The sequence below is a fragment of the Cygnus atratus genome, chromosome 3 (genome assembly GCF_013377495.2).
Source record: "Cygnus atratus isolate AKBS03 ecotype Queensland, Australia chromosome 3, CAtr_DNAZoo_HiC_assembly, whole genome shotgun sequence".
Taxonomy (NCBI): domain Eukaryota; kingdom Metazoa; phylum Chordata; class Aves; order Anseriformes; family Anatidae; genus Cygnus; species Cygnus atratus.
In genome coordinates this window covers 20,089,424-20,106,526 of record NC_066364.1, presented here as the reverse complement: position 1 = coordinate 20,106,526, position 17,103 = coordinate 20,089,424, and the positions used below count along the sequence as shown (strand labels likewise).

At 35.9% G+C, this 17,103-nt stretch overlaps 1 protein-coding gene across 1 annotated transcript in view; it reads left to right on the top strand.

Annotated features, from left to right (window-relative positions):
- Positions 1-17,103, top strand: part of TPO (thyroid peroxidase) — a 43,791-nt gene that overhangs the window by 8,787 nt on the left and 17,901 nt on the right. Inside the window, 4 exon segments of the mRNA XM_035542908.1 lie at positions 1,533-1,665; positions 5,551-5,680; positions 8,424-8,630; positions 13,903-14,418. Coding sequence (XP_035398801.1) covers positions 1,533-1,665; positions 5,551-5,680; positions 8,424-8,630; positions 13,903-14,418 — 986 coding nt within the window.

Below are 17,103 nucleotides of genomic sequence, written 5' to 3'. Positions count from 1 at the left end.
TATACCATGACAATATTTTTAAGATATGAAAGCATTAGAGCATTATAAAGCTCCACAATTATCTTTGTTCTTTCTTTTTCCTTTATATTTTTCCTTGATGAAACAACTGACTTACTAAACTAATTGGACATTCATAGAACTAAAAATATATCCATCTGTATGTACATGTATTTATATATATATACACAGGCACACATAAAGATACAGTGGTCTTTCTGGTGGTTCAGTTTCAAAAGAACTTCCAAATCACAGACTAAGCACACAAAACTTGTAAATTTACAGAAGTGAACCAATTTACATGGAAGATGAATAGACCTTATATACATTTTATGTGCCATGACAAAGAGTAGTTTTCTGTGAAGCAAAGCATTAAACTGACTTTAAAGAAAACATGTGAATCAATACCTAAGCAATACAGATACCAGAAATTGCATTCTTAGTATGACTTTGAACCTGAACTAACATGGAAATGCAGCTGTATCCACAAGTTTAACATCAGTAGCAAGTACATAATGGAGAGGTTACATAGATGGTCAAACAGCTCATTCTTCCTTCATTATCACCCCTACCTTGCACAGATTCTAGTTGCTCAACAGAACATTTTTGACCTAATTTGACTCTTGAACCTTTGTTTGTTTGTTTTCTGCTTGCCTTTTTTTTTTTTTTCTTGGTTAATGGACTTAATCAGCTTAGTTCAGGGTTGGATGGGCAGAACAGACAAGTGGTGGGACTGGGTAACGTACAGCAGGGGGAGACAAGAGCAAGAGTCAGTTGCTGCCTCTGCAATTTTTTTTCATCACATGACAGTTGCAGTCAGTTGGAAATGCAAGATTTCTGAGTTTGGGAAGAATATTTTTCCTCTTGCATTTGCACCTCTACTTCCAGCCTGACATACCTATATTTACATACATGTGAGCTTGAGAGAGGGTGCCGGCTCTCTGAAGCTCACAGAATAATGTGAATTTGCCCCTTGTCACTTGGATACCTGTCTGGGATCCTATTACAAAGATATGAACAATATGCAGCCTGTTTTTTTCTAACCTTCAAATTCTACTTAATAATTTTATGCCTCTCCCACTCCACACTTAGCTATATAGTCAGTTGGCCTTGCTTTAAATTTTTGCAGCTTTCCAGTCCGACGTTTTTGCTCGTTAGTATATACATTCATTCCTGAATAACATTTTTTACACCTTTGCTGTAAACAGAGGGACTGGCCAAGTGATGTGACCACAGTGCAGGGAAAGAGAGAAGCAGAGAGGAGAAAATTAAAGGAGAAAAAGGAGCAGGTCAATCTCAGGACTCAGCTATGGTTGGACCCTCACTCTCTACTCATGAGATAATAAAACCATCTCTTTGCTTTCACCCCATATCTCCTCTAAGTCCCTAAGACTACTTCCTGCAGTACTTCTCACTAAGTGCTCTTTCCTAGAAAGAAGAAAGAGTGCTGTAATTGTAGCTGACAATAATGTCTTTTCTCCTGCAGCAGTCATATAGCAACAGAGCAAATTGCTTGTTTGGGTTCTTCCTTACAGATCTTTTATCAGCTGATCTGATTACTATGATTGCTAACATTTCTGGATGTCTGCCTTATATGTTGCCACCAAAATGTCCAAACAATTGCTTAGCTAATAAATATCGTCTCATCACTGGTGCCTGCAATAACAGGTATGTATGATAAGAATTGTGCCATGAAAAATCCTTCTTTCTTTCTTTTTTTCTTTAAACTCAATAATTTATATTTATTTTTTTTATTTTATTATTATTTTTTTTCTATAAAAGTTGAGGGTGTGACCTCAATCATGTAACTTTGGCATCATTGTCTCTCTAAATGAGGTAACTCTGAAAGCTCCTAGGGGAAGATCCACTTCATCTAAACTTTGGTACACTAATTTTTGCAGACAGGCTCTTCCTTTGAAGGCTTCCAATACTATGTAAGGGACTTTAAATTTAGGGTAGACTTATTCAGTAGATGCCTTTTTCTACACCAATTAAACTGACTGAATGCTAATCCAGCTTTTATTTTTCATTAAATTGGATAGAACAGGCAAAGTATTTCTTCACAATGAGCAATAAGAAAATCAAGAAGATTCTCATTTTTGTATTTTTTCCATAACCTTAATACTTAGCAAACACGCGTCTGAGAGTTCTGGGTGATATTTTTAGTTTCATATATCTATTTATATAAATATGTTCTTAATGACTATCTGAATGACTATTATTCATTACTTTTACCTACTTGTATCCAAATATAAGTGGATTGTTTCTTGCCAAACCCAACCTAACAGATGCAAATACATTTTCAGAATTCTCAAATGCAATGAGGATGCAAAATAGAGAGTAAGAGTCTTTTCAAGCATAAGAGTAAATGGTATTTATACTTAGCCTCTGGATACATAGCCATAGGGTCACAAGCTCAAAGGCAGGTTGCAATGTTACAAGGCTACAGAGCCGTAGATGGAAGGCCATTAGTATTACACAGGTTAAGACAGTCTGTAACGTGGTGAAGGAACAGCAGTAAAATTCTGTTGTTTTGTTATTCAATCAAATTGTGTATTTTTAAGAGATTAATCAATTTTGCTATATCAGAAGTCATTTGTTTGAAACGTGCATGATAAACTCTTTGTTGAAAGGACACAACCTGACATGCATTGATGTTATAAGTCTAACTACGTGGTCCCTTGAAATACTTCAAGCTTTACTGAAATACATCTACTGAAAAGGTCCATTATACTATAACGTAGTCAACATATTCTATAACGTAAGCCAGCTTCAAAGACTTCAAACATTAAATGAAGTACCAGTCTGTACTTCTTGTTTTACAACTGCAACGTTCAACTGGGAAAAAAAAGAAAGAGAGAGAGAGAGAGAGAGAGAAGGAAAGAAAGAAGGAAAGAAAGAAAGAAGGAAAGAAGGAAAGAAGGAAAAGGAAAAAAAAAAACACTTAAAGCTGTATTAGTGATTTTAGTCACCCAGTAGGAATGTGCAGCTGTGCTTTTAGGTCAGTAAATCTTGCATTTCATGGGTGACATTTAAAAAAGAAAATTCAGTGGAATTAATTGTTTACATATAAGAAAAATCTAGTAAATATATTTAAAAGTGAGCATGGAATTTATTTACAGATATTTTGCTTAATCAGTTTGCATATTTGGGACAGATCAGCTCAATTACAATGTATTTATTCTTCAGCACTGAGATTACTTTATTTTAGTGTGTAATTCCTAGAACAAAGGAATAACAGAATAAACATGGCCTTCTATGGAGAAGTATCAACAGGACATCAAACATGCCCAGCAATATCATTATGCACATTCACCTGCAACACATCTTTGTGTCTGATGGCATATATTTAAATAATAAGCAAATTTACAATACTATTTTTAATGAACAAAAGTACACTCAAATAGGTTTCGTTTGTTTATTTGTTCATTTTTATCCCAACTAACTGGCATTGATCTATGTGGTTTTTAATGTTTAGTGCAAAGGGATTCAAAGGTAAAGAAATTACAGGTACTAAAGGAAGAGCATCTCACAGTGCAATTAACATCACCTAATCTTAGATTTCTGAGGTCTATGTTTACAGTGAGGTTGCATCTTTGGTTGTTCTTAATAGTGAGAGATAGGACAGGATGACAGGATGGCACTTAGGAGTTGTTTTTTGGGTTGATGGGCAGGATTTTAGATGACTAGATTACATTTTTATGCCTAATATTTGGTCATCTAGGAGGAATTTTATCTGTAAGCTTTCTGTTTTATTGTTGTGCCATTAACTATTTGTATGCAATTCTAGTATTTAACAAGTCAATGAAAAGTCCCACTTCCCATAATGTATCATGATCAAATCTGACTTCTCTGTAAAGTTGTGTGGTACTGAATTCTCATTATTTCATCTGCCCTAGATAAAACCTTTTTAACTCATGCAAGATTCCAAGACATTATCATGTCTAATATAATAATAAAAAGGCATCTGAGAGGCATTTCACTGAACTAGCATTCCAGTGAGCTGCTAAAATATAAAAGCAATCAGGAGAAAAATCACTAGTTAAGCAGTTAAATTAACATTTCATTATTTTTAATTGAGTAAAATAGCACTACACTATGTGCAGTATTTTATGTAATTTCAATAAAGGCAAATCAACTGTAACTAATTTGAATGCTTTATTGAAACATACTTAAACCTTCAAGTGTGAATTATTGTAGATAATTAAGTGTATTACAGTACCATATAACTTGGCAAATTGAGTCATTTCAGTATGCTAGAGATCGATGAAGTATTAATAAAATAATTGTTCCCTCTTTAGCATCCCAATAGACATATAAATGTATGTTTTAACACCCTGTATTTCTGTATTTCTGCTAACTGTCAGGGAATATTTTTAGTTCTGTGTAGCTCATTTTATGATTTTGGTCAAATGGGTATATTTCTCAAATTTTATTTCTTCTTGTTAATATCTACATATATTTAGCAATTATAAAATTTATTGAACAGCCCATGTATAACAAATGGACAGACAAACAAACAAAAAAGCCATAAAATATTCTTTTCTTAGGGGAAATGCAATAGGAATGTTCATGATAGAAGGAAAATTAATTGGGTCAAGCCCAGCACTCACTGACTAAACTCATAAATAAAAAGGACCAGGAATAATTTCCTGGCCCCCAAACCAGAGATGACCCAACTGCTGTCTATATGTACTCTTTTACTCTTAGAAACTTCTCTAAACCCTTTTTCATCCCTACCCTCTTCCAAACAGGCTGGCTGCAGGATGGCAACCTGCACTAATCCCAAAGTGCACCAAGCCAGGTGCCATTTGCAGAAATGCTAGTTGATGTGAGCCAAAAACACAGTATGGTTAGTGTTAACATATCAATGCATGAGCTTCTGTGTAGGCCTTCCCAAAGCTGTAGCCAAGCTATTAGTACAGGTGCAACCAGAGGGAGCACTGCCATTGAATTCAGCAACTTAAGCCATCATTTCCCTTTCCTGCATTCTTTCTCCTTAGATTTTGTTAAATGGTTACCTCTGTATGACTAGTATCCATTTTTCTTTTAAACTTTCACCTTTACTGTAGGGTTTCTTTATATTCTAAATCTGGATTTCTTCATTATTGGTCTAAACAAGCATCTTTTAAAAAATGCCTGGAAAAGCTCTTAAGAGTATATCTGACCCCATAGGGAATGTGATTTCATTATCAGGAGATCACAGCAGAGGCAAATATTTCAAAGATATCAAAAGGTAGCCAACATCAATTAGAAACATAAGTCAGACAGAAGTATTTAATTAGATTTAATTTTTCTTTGTTTTCCTTTTGAGTTAAATTGTTGTTGGTATAAACGAAGACCAATAGTTGATGCCTTTCCAAATACCATTATACAAACATCTTACTACAAGGAAATGTTGGCCTGTGTTGATAATTTTTTTATATTAATTATTATACAGAGATGAAGGTTCTTTTCATTTGTTTGGTTGTTTGTTTGGTTGTGGTTTTTTGTTGTTTTTTTTTTTTGTTGTTGTTGTTGTTGTTTTTTTCTTCTTCTGTTTTCTTTTCCCAGGGAACATCCTAGATGGGGAGCATCCAACACGGCCTTGGCTAGATGGCTCCCACCAGCCTATGAAGATGGACTCAGCCAACCTCGAGGATGGGATCCCGAAGTCCGTTACAATGGAGTCCAGCTACCCCTGGTTAGAAAGTGCACCATTAGATTATGTGAAATACTGGCTATAACTGTATCTGCCACCAAAGATGTCCATTTTCATCAGTAACAGCAAAAAAATCTGGGACATAGCGGAGAACAGGCAGGGCTTGCACCAGTCGTAAGGCAGCTTTTAGACCCAGGGTGGGGATTTCTCAGTCTAGAGAAAAGGAGGCCCCGGATGGACCTAGTCACAAACTCCCTGTTTTGAAGAGGCTGAAGGTACCACCTCCACAAGGATACACATTGACAGGGCAAGAGACAACAGTTACAAGTTGCTCCATATTTTGTCTTGATACAAGAAAAAAAAAAAATCTGATCATCATTAAATGTCTCAATAGGCTGCCTAGACTACTGCTGGAGTATTCCTCATGTGAAATGCCCAAGACATGGCTTGATGGAACTCTGAGTAACTTAGTACCTTCTTGCAACAGAAGGTTGCATCATGCAGTTTCCAGAATTTCCTTCCAATCTAGACTTTTTTTTTTTTTTTCCCCAGTAATTCTCTTTATTCAGGGAAGGAGGACCAGGGGGAAGACAAGGGTGGGTGTTAGCTACATAAATATAAAGCACATACAATATCTGCAACATACATTATGTGTGTATGAATGTATACCACCATTGCCTCCTAGGTTAGCATACCTTAGCTGGAAAGAATCATAGAATCATAGAATATCCTGAGTTGGAAGGAACCCATGAGGATCATCGTGTCCAGCTCCTGATACCACACGTCTACCCAAAAATTCAGACCATATGACTGTAAACATAGTCCAAACACTTCTTAAACTCCTACAGGCTTGGTGCAGTGACTACATCCCTGAGGATCCTCTTCCAGTGCGCGACAACCCTCTTGGTGAAGAACCTTTTCCTGATATCCAGCTTGAACCTCCCCTGTCACAGCTTGACTCCATTCCCACGGGTCCTAAAGTATTACTATCAAATCAGAATTTCAGTTTTTTAGAAACCCCAAGTTACTGACTTAAGAAGACATAGCAATATTTAGGAATTTTAGCAGCCTATATACTTATAAAATAGCAGAGTTGATGTAGAGGGAAATTTGAACAAAAAAATATTTGCATAGAGGACTGGGTGAAAAATTCCCCAGTGCAGTGTGCAATGATTTGAGCTGGATTTACTATTTCTGGTTTGTCATCATTGCTTTGAAACATGACTTTTAATGCACTCAAATTCTTGTTATTTTAACCACTATATGTTTAATAAGGATAAGAAAGAGAATTTAGTGTTAATGTCACCTGCAACTCATGTTATTAATTAAATAACATTGTCTCTAAGCTGCATAATTTAGTGCTTGAAGATGAAAATCTGACATTTGCACAAGTAAATTTCCAGTAGATTGTACAAGCTGCCTATATTTAGATTCATTAGAGTACATTCTTGTGAAGTCAAACACACTAAACCAAAACTTACATGATTGCACAAAATCTGGTCATATCTGACCACCAGCAAGCTTCTCTGCTTTAATTTGAAGATAGGATAGAAATAGTGCCATAGATGTTTTTTTCTCATTTGCATAATTTCATCTTTTTGTACTTTTAACTATCTACACATATCCTTTAAAAATCAACAAGAAAATAATACGAAGGTAATAGGTAAGTGTGAGGGTCATTATAAAGTGATATTCAAACATAGCATAGCTGAGCAAGTTAAATGTGGTAAGAAAATCTTACAGTAAGAAAAAAAGTTTGTGTTTTGTGACCACCAAAGCTATTCAAATAATGATATAAGGACTTGTACTTCTGATGAATGCCATGTATCTCTGATCTTGGCAGTTTCAATATAAATCCTGATGTTCCTAAGAAGTCCCATGTTGCTTCTTGTCCTCACTAGTTATATTTAACCTGTCTTATGCATTCATTATATAGGCCTCATATGTATTACAGACTCTGTGACTCTCTATGTACTGCCCTTTCTTGGGGCTTTTCTCTTAAGTGATGGAACATTTTGCAGCATGAGGGAGGAATCTGTGAATAGTACCAATATCCTAATCATCACAAACTGCTGATTTTGTTCCAATGGCTTCAACTGATGATCAGTGTAGGCTGAATGTGTGATGTAGAAGTCTCCATGTTCCCACTCAAAGAAGCTATATCTCTATGCAGTTTTCACAGAAGTGCCTCAGAAATATATTGTGGCTTCTCCCTGCCTGGAAAAATGAAGCAGAGCTTTTTGCAACCATGCCTCTCTCCCGGGCTGTATAAGCTGCTCCATTTACTCATGGAGCAGCCCAGTGCCCCTATGTATCCACACTGGTCTGAGGTTGCCCACCAAAGTCCATTTGTTAAAGGAAAAGAAAACAGAATAAATAGAAAGAAAACTTTTAGGCTGTCTAAAAGAAACATGCAGTTTTCAAAATTACCTGGAAATGAACAGATCAAAACTACACTGCCACTGCTCGTTTGGCAATATATAGAAAAACTCAGCTGAAACATCTTGAATCTGCTTGTGGCAGAGTTATTTCAGCTCCTGAACAAAACTAACAGCCTGTCAGATGTTGGATTTTGTTGTTTTTGTTATCTCTTCCTTTTTTTTTTTTTCTTTTTTTTTCTTTCCTTTAAGCAAGCCATTAAAAGTACTCTAGGGGTTTCTGGCGGGGGTGGGGTGGGGAGGATAACTTTTATCACTGCTCCTTCCAGCTTTATAGTGTTTTATCATTTCGTAAGAAGTATATAAATACTACAGTAGCACTCAAGATAAATTAGTTCTTTTCACAGGTTCGTGAAGTGACAAGAAAAATTATTCACTCATCTAATGAGGCTGTTACTGAAGATAACTTATATTCTGATATCATTATGGTGTGGGGACAGTACATAGACCATGACATTGCATTCACACCACAGAGCACGAGTAGAACCGCCTTTCTAACTGGAATGGAGTGCCAGATGACATGTGAAAAACAAAATCCATGTTTTCCAATAAAGGTAAGATTTTGAATGAACTTCTTGAAGAAAAATTCCAGACTCTAAACAGGTGAGTAATGTACAATACATTGGAGATATGCATACACTAAAGTAATTGCAGGGGAATTTGATAGATCATCAATAAATAATACAGCAGATGGTGATAGAAATATTGAAACCCGGTGTAATTATTAAATGAATCAGGTAAATGTTTAAACTGTTTTACAGAAATAACACTATAGCTACAGTATTTAGTACAAATATTATAGTTTTCTACCTCTCAAGTTTATGTTGCAAAGAAACCTTATTAGTCTCCCCCCAGTGTTATTTTTCTCATGGTTCAAGGTTTCAAATTCCACTGAGGAAAATAGGGAAGTAGTCATAAATAATTCTGTTTTTAAATTGCCAGCCAGATAAAGTGAAAGGAACTTACCTTTAGTCACTAAAAGCAAAGATATTTCCAGCAGCTAATGCAAACTTTTGAAGAGAGCTACCTTTTCAATGTATGTATAGAATGATCTTCAGGGAGTTGCTGAAACTTACATACATCACATCTTTGCTTTGGGTAAATGGAAAATACAATTCAAAGCTTGTTAGAGGGTTAGAAGAAACATAAATTGGTATAAATACAGAATCCTATGTTCTTGTCTGATTAATTTGAAAATATAGCCATTCTGTCACTCAAAAAATCAGGTAGCAAAGTCAAATCACTTTTTTGTTTGTTTGTTTCTCAGAGAGCAGACTGTCCATCTCCTCATGCTGCAGGAGATCCCCATGCCCATCACAGCCCTTGGACTGATGCCCCAGTTTCTGTCCAGAGCAACCTAAATTACTTTCCTTAGGGCTGAAGTTCAATTACTGACCAGCTTGTCTATGCACTGAAGTTTGTGTAGGGTATGAGTTCCATCAGAACAGAAAACTCTTTTTCCCTAACAAATTGATAACTAACTGATAAGTATAACATAGTTTCCTTTTCCCTTAAGTGTATCATTCCACTCCCATTATACATAAAGGAAAATATTCTGCTTGCTGTAATGGGAACTGAATCAGTTCCTGTGTTGAAAAGTGGCTCATCTTCCACTCAGCAAGATAATCTAAAATTCAGGAAGGCTAAGTGAAATGACTGCCTGGAATTTTACCACAGACAGGTAAATGTTTTCTCTCTTATCCAGCAGATTTGGATTTTTGAAAGTTGGCAGTCATAGCTTGAGGGAGTTCAGAAAGAGCACAGAGATCTTAAAGAATCACATTCTCGGGACACATCTGAAGTATCCAATGTATGAATGACTGGTTTTTGATAGTTCATTAATGTGACCAGAGAACTACTTTGTGAACATAGAAACAAAATGCTAATAATATAACTAGAACTATATCCCCCTAGAACTGATTTTCTCCTGAAATCTTCAGTAAAGCTAAAATCCATCTGATAAATATTTGGAAAACAGCCATGGTTATTTTCATAGGATCACAGAATGGTTTGGGTTGGAAGGGACCTTAAAGATCAACTAATTCCAACACCCCCCCACCATGGGCAGAGACACCTCCCACTAGAACAGGTCACTCAAATCCCCATCCAGCCTGGCCTTGAACGCTTCCAGGTATAAATTTAATACATTTAATATTATGTAATATTTAATACATTTAATGTAGTTTCATACATTTAATATTTTCATATATGTCATCCCTTTCATACATTTAATGCTTTCATACAGTCATTTTCTATATGAAGAAACTGCATCTGGTTTCCAAAGTCAGTAAAACTGATAGCATATAGTCCAGCAATGCAAACAGAAAAGCTGCCATTTGCAGTCTCGCTGTGTTCCTAGGAAGTGGCAGCCAAGGGAAAATTCATCCGTAAGGAGAGGACAAAAGTGCTTCTCTGGGCACTCTGAGCCATAGGGCCTCTCTGGGTGTTTCACCAGGGAAAAGCAGCTCCTGGCTGCACATGTTAGGAAGCTGTCTAGAAAATGTTTTGAGTCAATGCAATTTAATGACAGTTTGGAAGTTGCAGTAGAACATTAATATTAAGAATGTGTAGGTAGCAGGAAACATTACAATTTTCTCTTCTGGCCATTTTCAGCTATAGAGAGTCACCCAGTAATTCTCACACCAAGGCTATAGCTTCTGGTAGAGCCTGAATATCTATTTTCGGTATCTCTTTGGAATCCCATAGTATGAAGAAAATGAAAAAAAAAAAAAAAGTTTTTATGTGTTTTTCAGCAGCCTGACACATGGAACTGGGATGCTGAGATAACCTGTCATTCCACAGATGATTATTTCAGATTAAGGCTGAGATAATCATGAGGCATTAGAAAGACTTACTGTCTTTATTCAGTATTAATTACATTGCTGACATTAAGACTAGGCACAGCGCATACACATAGTCATATACAATCCTGAAATGCTTTCATTCAGTTAGTTCAACTACAGAAGAGGTGGAAAAGAAAAAGAAACACAGAAAAGTGAGGTGATTTGCAAAAGGTGATGTGTAACATGACAGGTTCCTGTCTCAGCTACAAAAGGATCATTCTGTGCACTCAACAGCCAGCAAAGTGAGCACCTGCCTTTTTCCTGTATTTCAGAGGTAACAACTCCCTGTCAGATGGGGCCCCTGACTCTTCTCTAAGCTTCATGTCCCAAAATACACGTTTATGTCTTCCTTCCTGGCATACTTTCATAAACCATAAGCTAGTTTTTTTGTTGTTTTTGTTTTTGTTTTTCTTTGAGTAAAAAATTTGTAAAATTTTTTGAGTAAAAAATGTGCAAAAATCCTATTACAAGGAGGCCATTTGCCACAGGAAAAAGAAAAAATAGTAAAAAAGGTTTTTCTTTAAATGCAATAATGGTTTAGACATCATGGTACCCTGAAACAGTTTGTGATTCCTACACATCAAAAGATTCACTGCAAGCAGATTTGAATGTGCAAAACAGTTAGCAATTAATCAGTTTAAATCAACATGTAGCTCTACCAGGAAAACTATTGTGGCCAGACAGGGATTTTTTTTTTTTTTCTGATATTTTCCGCTCTAGAACTATACAGACAAAGAAAAAAAAAAAAAAGATGTGAATATTCCTGTATCAGTTTTGGAGAAAAATGTAATTCCATACCTATTTCAGCGGAAGGTTTTTATTTTTCTCAGATTATTTTTGATGTCATTTGAATAATAACATAAGGAATCTCTCATTTGCACATTCATCTGCTAGCTGCACATTGCTTACCCCATGAAAAGGGAAAGGACTACATTATGCAGTTCTGCCAGTCCCTTAATGTTCATTACTGCTGCTTTTCTCCACTGGGGCACAGAACAATTTGAATTGAAATTGCACAGGCAGTTAACCAAAGATTAATCAGTATGAACTTCATTCACTGTTGATATGTTTTGTTGTGTACCTCACTGCTTAACAACTTAAAGGCGGCTCATACATTTTTCCCAGTGATACCTGAATTCTTCCAGGCTTCCCTGATAAATAGAAGAAGGAGGCACTCAGACACATACAACATTGCAGCTGCCAAGTTCATGCATTTGTAGTGTGAGATGAGCTTCTTGTTTATATTATCAGCTGAAGAGAAAAAAAAATAGCAAGGGACTTAATCATAGAGAAAAATACTAAGTGGAAAACCCAAGGCAGTAAAATTACCGATTTTAGCCATCAGTGAAAAAAAAAGAAAAAGAAATTATGTATTTCCCTCAGAAATAGGCTACTTTAATTTGTTAAAACCTAACTAGTGGAAAAATATTCATAGAAGTTCTTTACCAAACAAAACTTGAAAAACAAATGAAACCCTTTCTTAACTTAAAAGTTTTGTTGATATCAATCCCTACTGGCACAAGTTCTCAGTAATAAGAAAATATTACTTGGTATAATAAGTGAGGTAATAAAGTTGTTAAACGAAGCTCATTAATTCCATTCAAAAGTTGCCCTGTTACTTTTATCCCAGTTAAGGGACTGTTCTGAACTTCTGGTTCAGAACTGGTCCCTTCACTGTTAAAAGTACAAAGAATAAATTATATCATTTTATATAGCTTTTGTAGTATTCACTGTCATGTGCCAAAGAGTTTTTTCAAAAATGAACAGCAAGCAAAATAGAAAGAAAAAATATTAGCTCAGGTGTCTGCACAAAACATTTTCTATTAGTCAAATATTTGAAGACTTATTCGTTTTGAGATATTTAAGCAGCTATTGTAAGTGTTATCTGTACCTATTTCGCATTGGCCTGTTGATAAGAAAACACTAGTTTTATACTCCCTGAAATTCAGACTCCTTCATTTTTTAATAATTTTAATTGATATTAATTTATTTTTTTTGAAACTCATGGAACTAACTCACAGCTATGTCTCATTGTGTTGGTGCACAATGAACTGTTCTTAAAATTTGGAAATAATGCTCTTTTCTGAAAAACAAAGTTCATAAAGCTAAATATGCATTAGATAATGAAGATAGATTTCAGTCATTTTGAAACCTGATGATTTTTGCTATGGTGTTCTTTGAAATAGAATTGCTAGCCTGAGCTTTTCTCTTAGATATCCTACCATGCACATAAAACCTTTCTTGCATTTCTTCTGCTGACTAGCAGACAAATGCTGGATTACCATTTGACCTCAGTTTCTTGGTTGTCTGTGGGTCAAAGGGCTGGGAAGAGTTTCACTTGGGGAGGACTATAAAAAGCAGTCTTCGCTTTTTATAAGGATAGTCAGAATGTAACACTTGCAAGACAGCTGTCCCTGTAAAATAATGTGGGGGAATGCTTGTGGAGGACCAGCAAAGTGAATAATTATATATGACTTTTTTAGTTAGGAAACAGGATTAAAATAGTATAGAAACAATGCTCTTACAGCATGCTGCTGCAGACTGACACTCTTCATTACATTTTTATGTACACATGTAAACCTGCAGTTTCATTTGGTGTTCAGTACAACATAATTTGACCAGATGTTCACATCTCCACTGTGATACATTTTGTGAGGAATTTTATTTGTGAAGACAGGATAATTCAGGCATAGATCTATTCAAAAAGGATTACATTAGTAACCTGATCTTATGATAAAGGTTTTTGTTTGTTTGTTTGTTTGTTTGTTTGTTTTCAGACGGCTTAAAAATCATTGAATTATATTTTCACTTCAATCTGAGAGGAAAGAAAATGATCTCTGTGAGTTTAGAGAATGTCACAGCAGTAGATGAGATCTGGAGGACAACTGAAAATGGAGATGAGATGGAAATATTTACACAAACCTTAATTAAACATCCATAGCTATGTTGCCTTTAGCTCAGGAAATATGTTTTTGTTACACAGGTAACTACCAATGACACATTATCCCCAGGGATGGATTGCCAGCCCTTCTACCGCTCATCTCCTGCATGCGGCACTGGTGATCATAGTATTCTCTTTGGAAATCTATCAGCCCTAAATCCAAGACAACAAATAAATGGTTTAACATCTTTCCTTGATGCTTCTACCGTCTATGGCAGCACCCCCGCTGTTGAAAACAAGCTGAGGAATTTAACAAGTGAAGAAGGTCTTCTTAGAGTAAACAGTAAATATTATGACAACAGTCGGGAATACCTACCCTTTACAGACCGGGTCCCATCACCTTGTGCACAGGACTCAAATGCAAGTGAAGGTGAAAGGGTTGAATGCTTTATGGCTGGGGACAGCCGATCAAGTGAGGTGACATCGCTGGCAGCCATGCACACACTGTGGCTAAGAGAGCACAACCGCCTGGCCCGGGCCCTCAAAGCCATCAACAGCCACTGGAGCGCTGAGACGGTCTACCAAGAAGCACGGAAAATTGTTGGAGCTCTCCATCAGGTGGGATATTTAGTTGCTTTATCAACACATTGCAGTATTGGTTGCAGTGTAGAGCAGAACCAGTCACAGAACTTCAAATAGGTTTCTGAGTGGTTTTGAAGATCATACTAGCTTTTCTGTGCCAACTCTTTCTGTGCTTCCACTCTGGCACGTTTAAAGTTCGCTCTGTTCTTCACTTTCCTGAATGCGATGTCTTCCTCCTTGGTTTGTTCAGACCCCAGATCTCAGTGTTCTGATTTTAATGGCAATTTCTACTCTGCTTCATCTTTCTGCAGATCTCTCCCATGTCTATTTTGTCTGTTGAAGTCTAAGCATTTTCAGATGCATTTCTTTGCAGTTGTGGTGTGTTTTTTTGTTGTTGTTTGGTTGGTTGGATGATTTGGTTTTGTTTCTTTGGCTGGTAAAGGAAGCAATTAAAAAGCTATGTTTCTGCATTTTTATAGTGCCCAAAATATCTATTTTCTTATAATAATTATATAAAGAACTAACTTCCCTGTGTAAAAATGCTTGTGAATTCCTTAATGCTGTATTAATATATAAACTTTAAGGTCTAATCTAGATCCTTATAAGATATATTTCTATAGGAGATGGGAGAAATTAATATGCCAAAAGTACATAAGAGACCGTAACAATATTTATATTACACCTGTGAACTGGAAAATCTATTCTTGCTCAGTATTTTCTTTTCTTTCTTTTTTTTCTTTTTTTTTTTTTTTTTTCATTTTTCATTTTTCTTCCTGAAATAGCTAAAAATAGCTAAAATAGCTGTTCAGTCTTTAACTTTTATTTTCCTCACAGTTACAATTCATATGCTCAGTGTGGACAGCTTCTGCTCCTGCAGAGTATAGCATAAACTGCAGTGATCAAGCACATTTCAGTCAGACAAGCAAACTGATCAGTCAACGCTTCATGCTCAGACAACCTCTTTTACTTACAAAGTCCACACCAATGTCTCCTTTTCACCACCTTTATTCCCAACCCTGAATACCCCAGTGTTTCACACATTCCAACAATCACGTTTCACTGCAGTGTTTTACACATTCCAACAATGCAATGATTTAAATATTGCATACCAAGTTTTACACAGTCCTCAAATCCTCTTCTCCCTGCATCCCACAATGTGTCCTACCTCCTCTTGGCCATCACCCACTTAGCTTGCCCAACATTCAGGTGACAGTTTCTTTCATTGCCTCATCTTGGTGTGTTCATCCTCAGGTTTGGGATATGGCCACTCTCTCTGGTTGCCTCAGAGAACAGCCAACCCCTTTTTGATAGTTTGGGTACTCAGGTTACTCCACCTGGCATTGCTCCTCTGATCCTCACCGAGGCTTTTGTCTTTATGGAGATTCACCATTAATGCTATATCAGGACCAGAATAAATTGAAAACTAGATGACTTTCATATGCTTTCTGATTGTTAGAAACAGATTATTTGGTGTCAAAACATGACTGTTATGAAGTTAAATTGGGAGAGGGGTAGGAAAATTTCACTATTACAATAAAACACATATCCTTTCTTCTGCCAGTAGTTTTAGTTAAAAGTATGTGCATAATACTTCCTGTAAGAAACCACCTTCCTTCTCTGGAATGTTGTTATTTGCACTTAAAGACAGATAATTTCAGGAAAATAACATTAATTTAATTTAGTCAGTCCTTTTGAAAAAATTGGCATTCATTTTTTTATATATTTTATTTACATTAACTATGTCAGCTCCTTTGCTGTAAATGTGCTCTTTGCTTAAAATAATTGCACTGACAAGTCAAAATGGTTGTTAGTATTTGTTAGAAGAAAAGTGAAAATCCAAAAGCAGACTTCTATGTGTTCAAGTACTTCTGATCTATGTCCAGTAGCATTATGGCCTGAAAGGAAATACTTTGTGCAAGGCAATATGCTGCATAAATCTGGGCTACTCATTATCTCTACCAGTATCACAGTCTAATGAGATTTGCTTATGGCTCATTAGAATTGTGTTTCAGTTATATCTGGCTGGTTCAGAGATATTCATTTAAGAGAGATAATTGGAGTATCTCTGTTAATGTGGTACGCTAACCAGCACAGTAATAACAGCTCTAGCTGAAGTTACCTTGAGATCTCCACTCTAAAATTTTATTTCAGTTGCTACACATTTCTCAAATTCTCTCTTTTTGGAATGAATAATTTCAAACATAATTTTTGCCTGCTGCTATGTAATTATAGGGAATTGGACAAAAAGCCTTCCTTTATTTCTAGAATAAGGAAATGAAAAAAATAGATGTCTCTAGACTATGCTTTTCCTCCTTGATGCTTTCTGACAGCATAAATAGCTGTAGTAGCAAGCATTTAATAGTAGGAACCTGACAAAGTTACCAAACATAACATTTGCCTGTTATTGTCTTGGACAAAACAGATTTTTGTTTGCATTGTTGGCATGTTTCATTGGTAAGTAGTAGTTTAAATAAGCCATAACAGTGGTTAATTCTCTTCTTGTATTTTATGTGAGAGACACATGTTTAACTCTAAACTATAAACACTGCAATATGCTGTAGTAAAAAATATACACCTTGATTTATACAGTGTTTTGTGAAGAAAAACACACAAACAAAACAAGCAAACAAACAAATAAAAACACAATTTTTTATTGTCATCTGCTTAACAAAATGAAACTTACTCCTTGTTTCAGTTATTCTTATTTTGACCTGAGAAAAC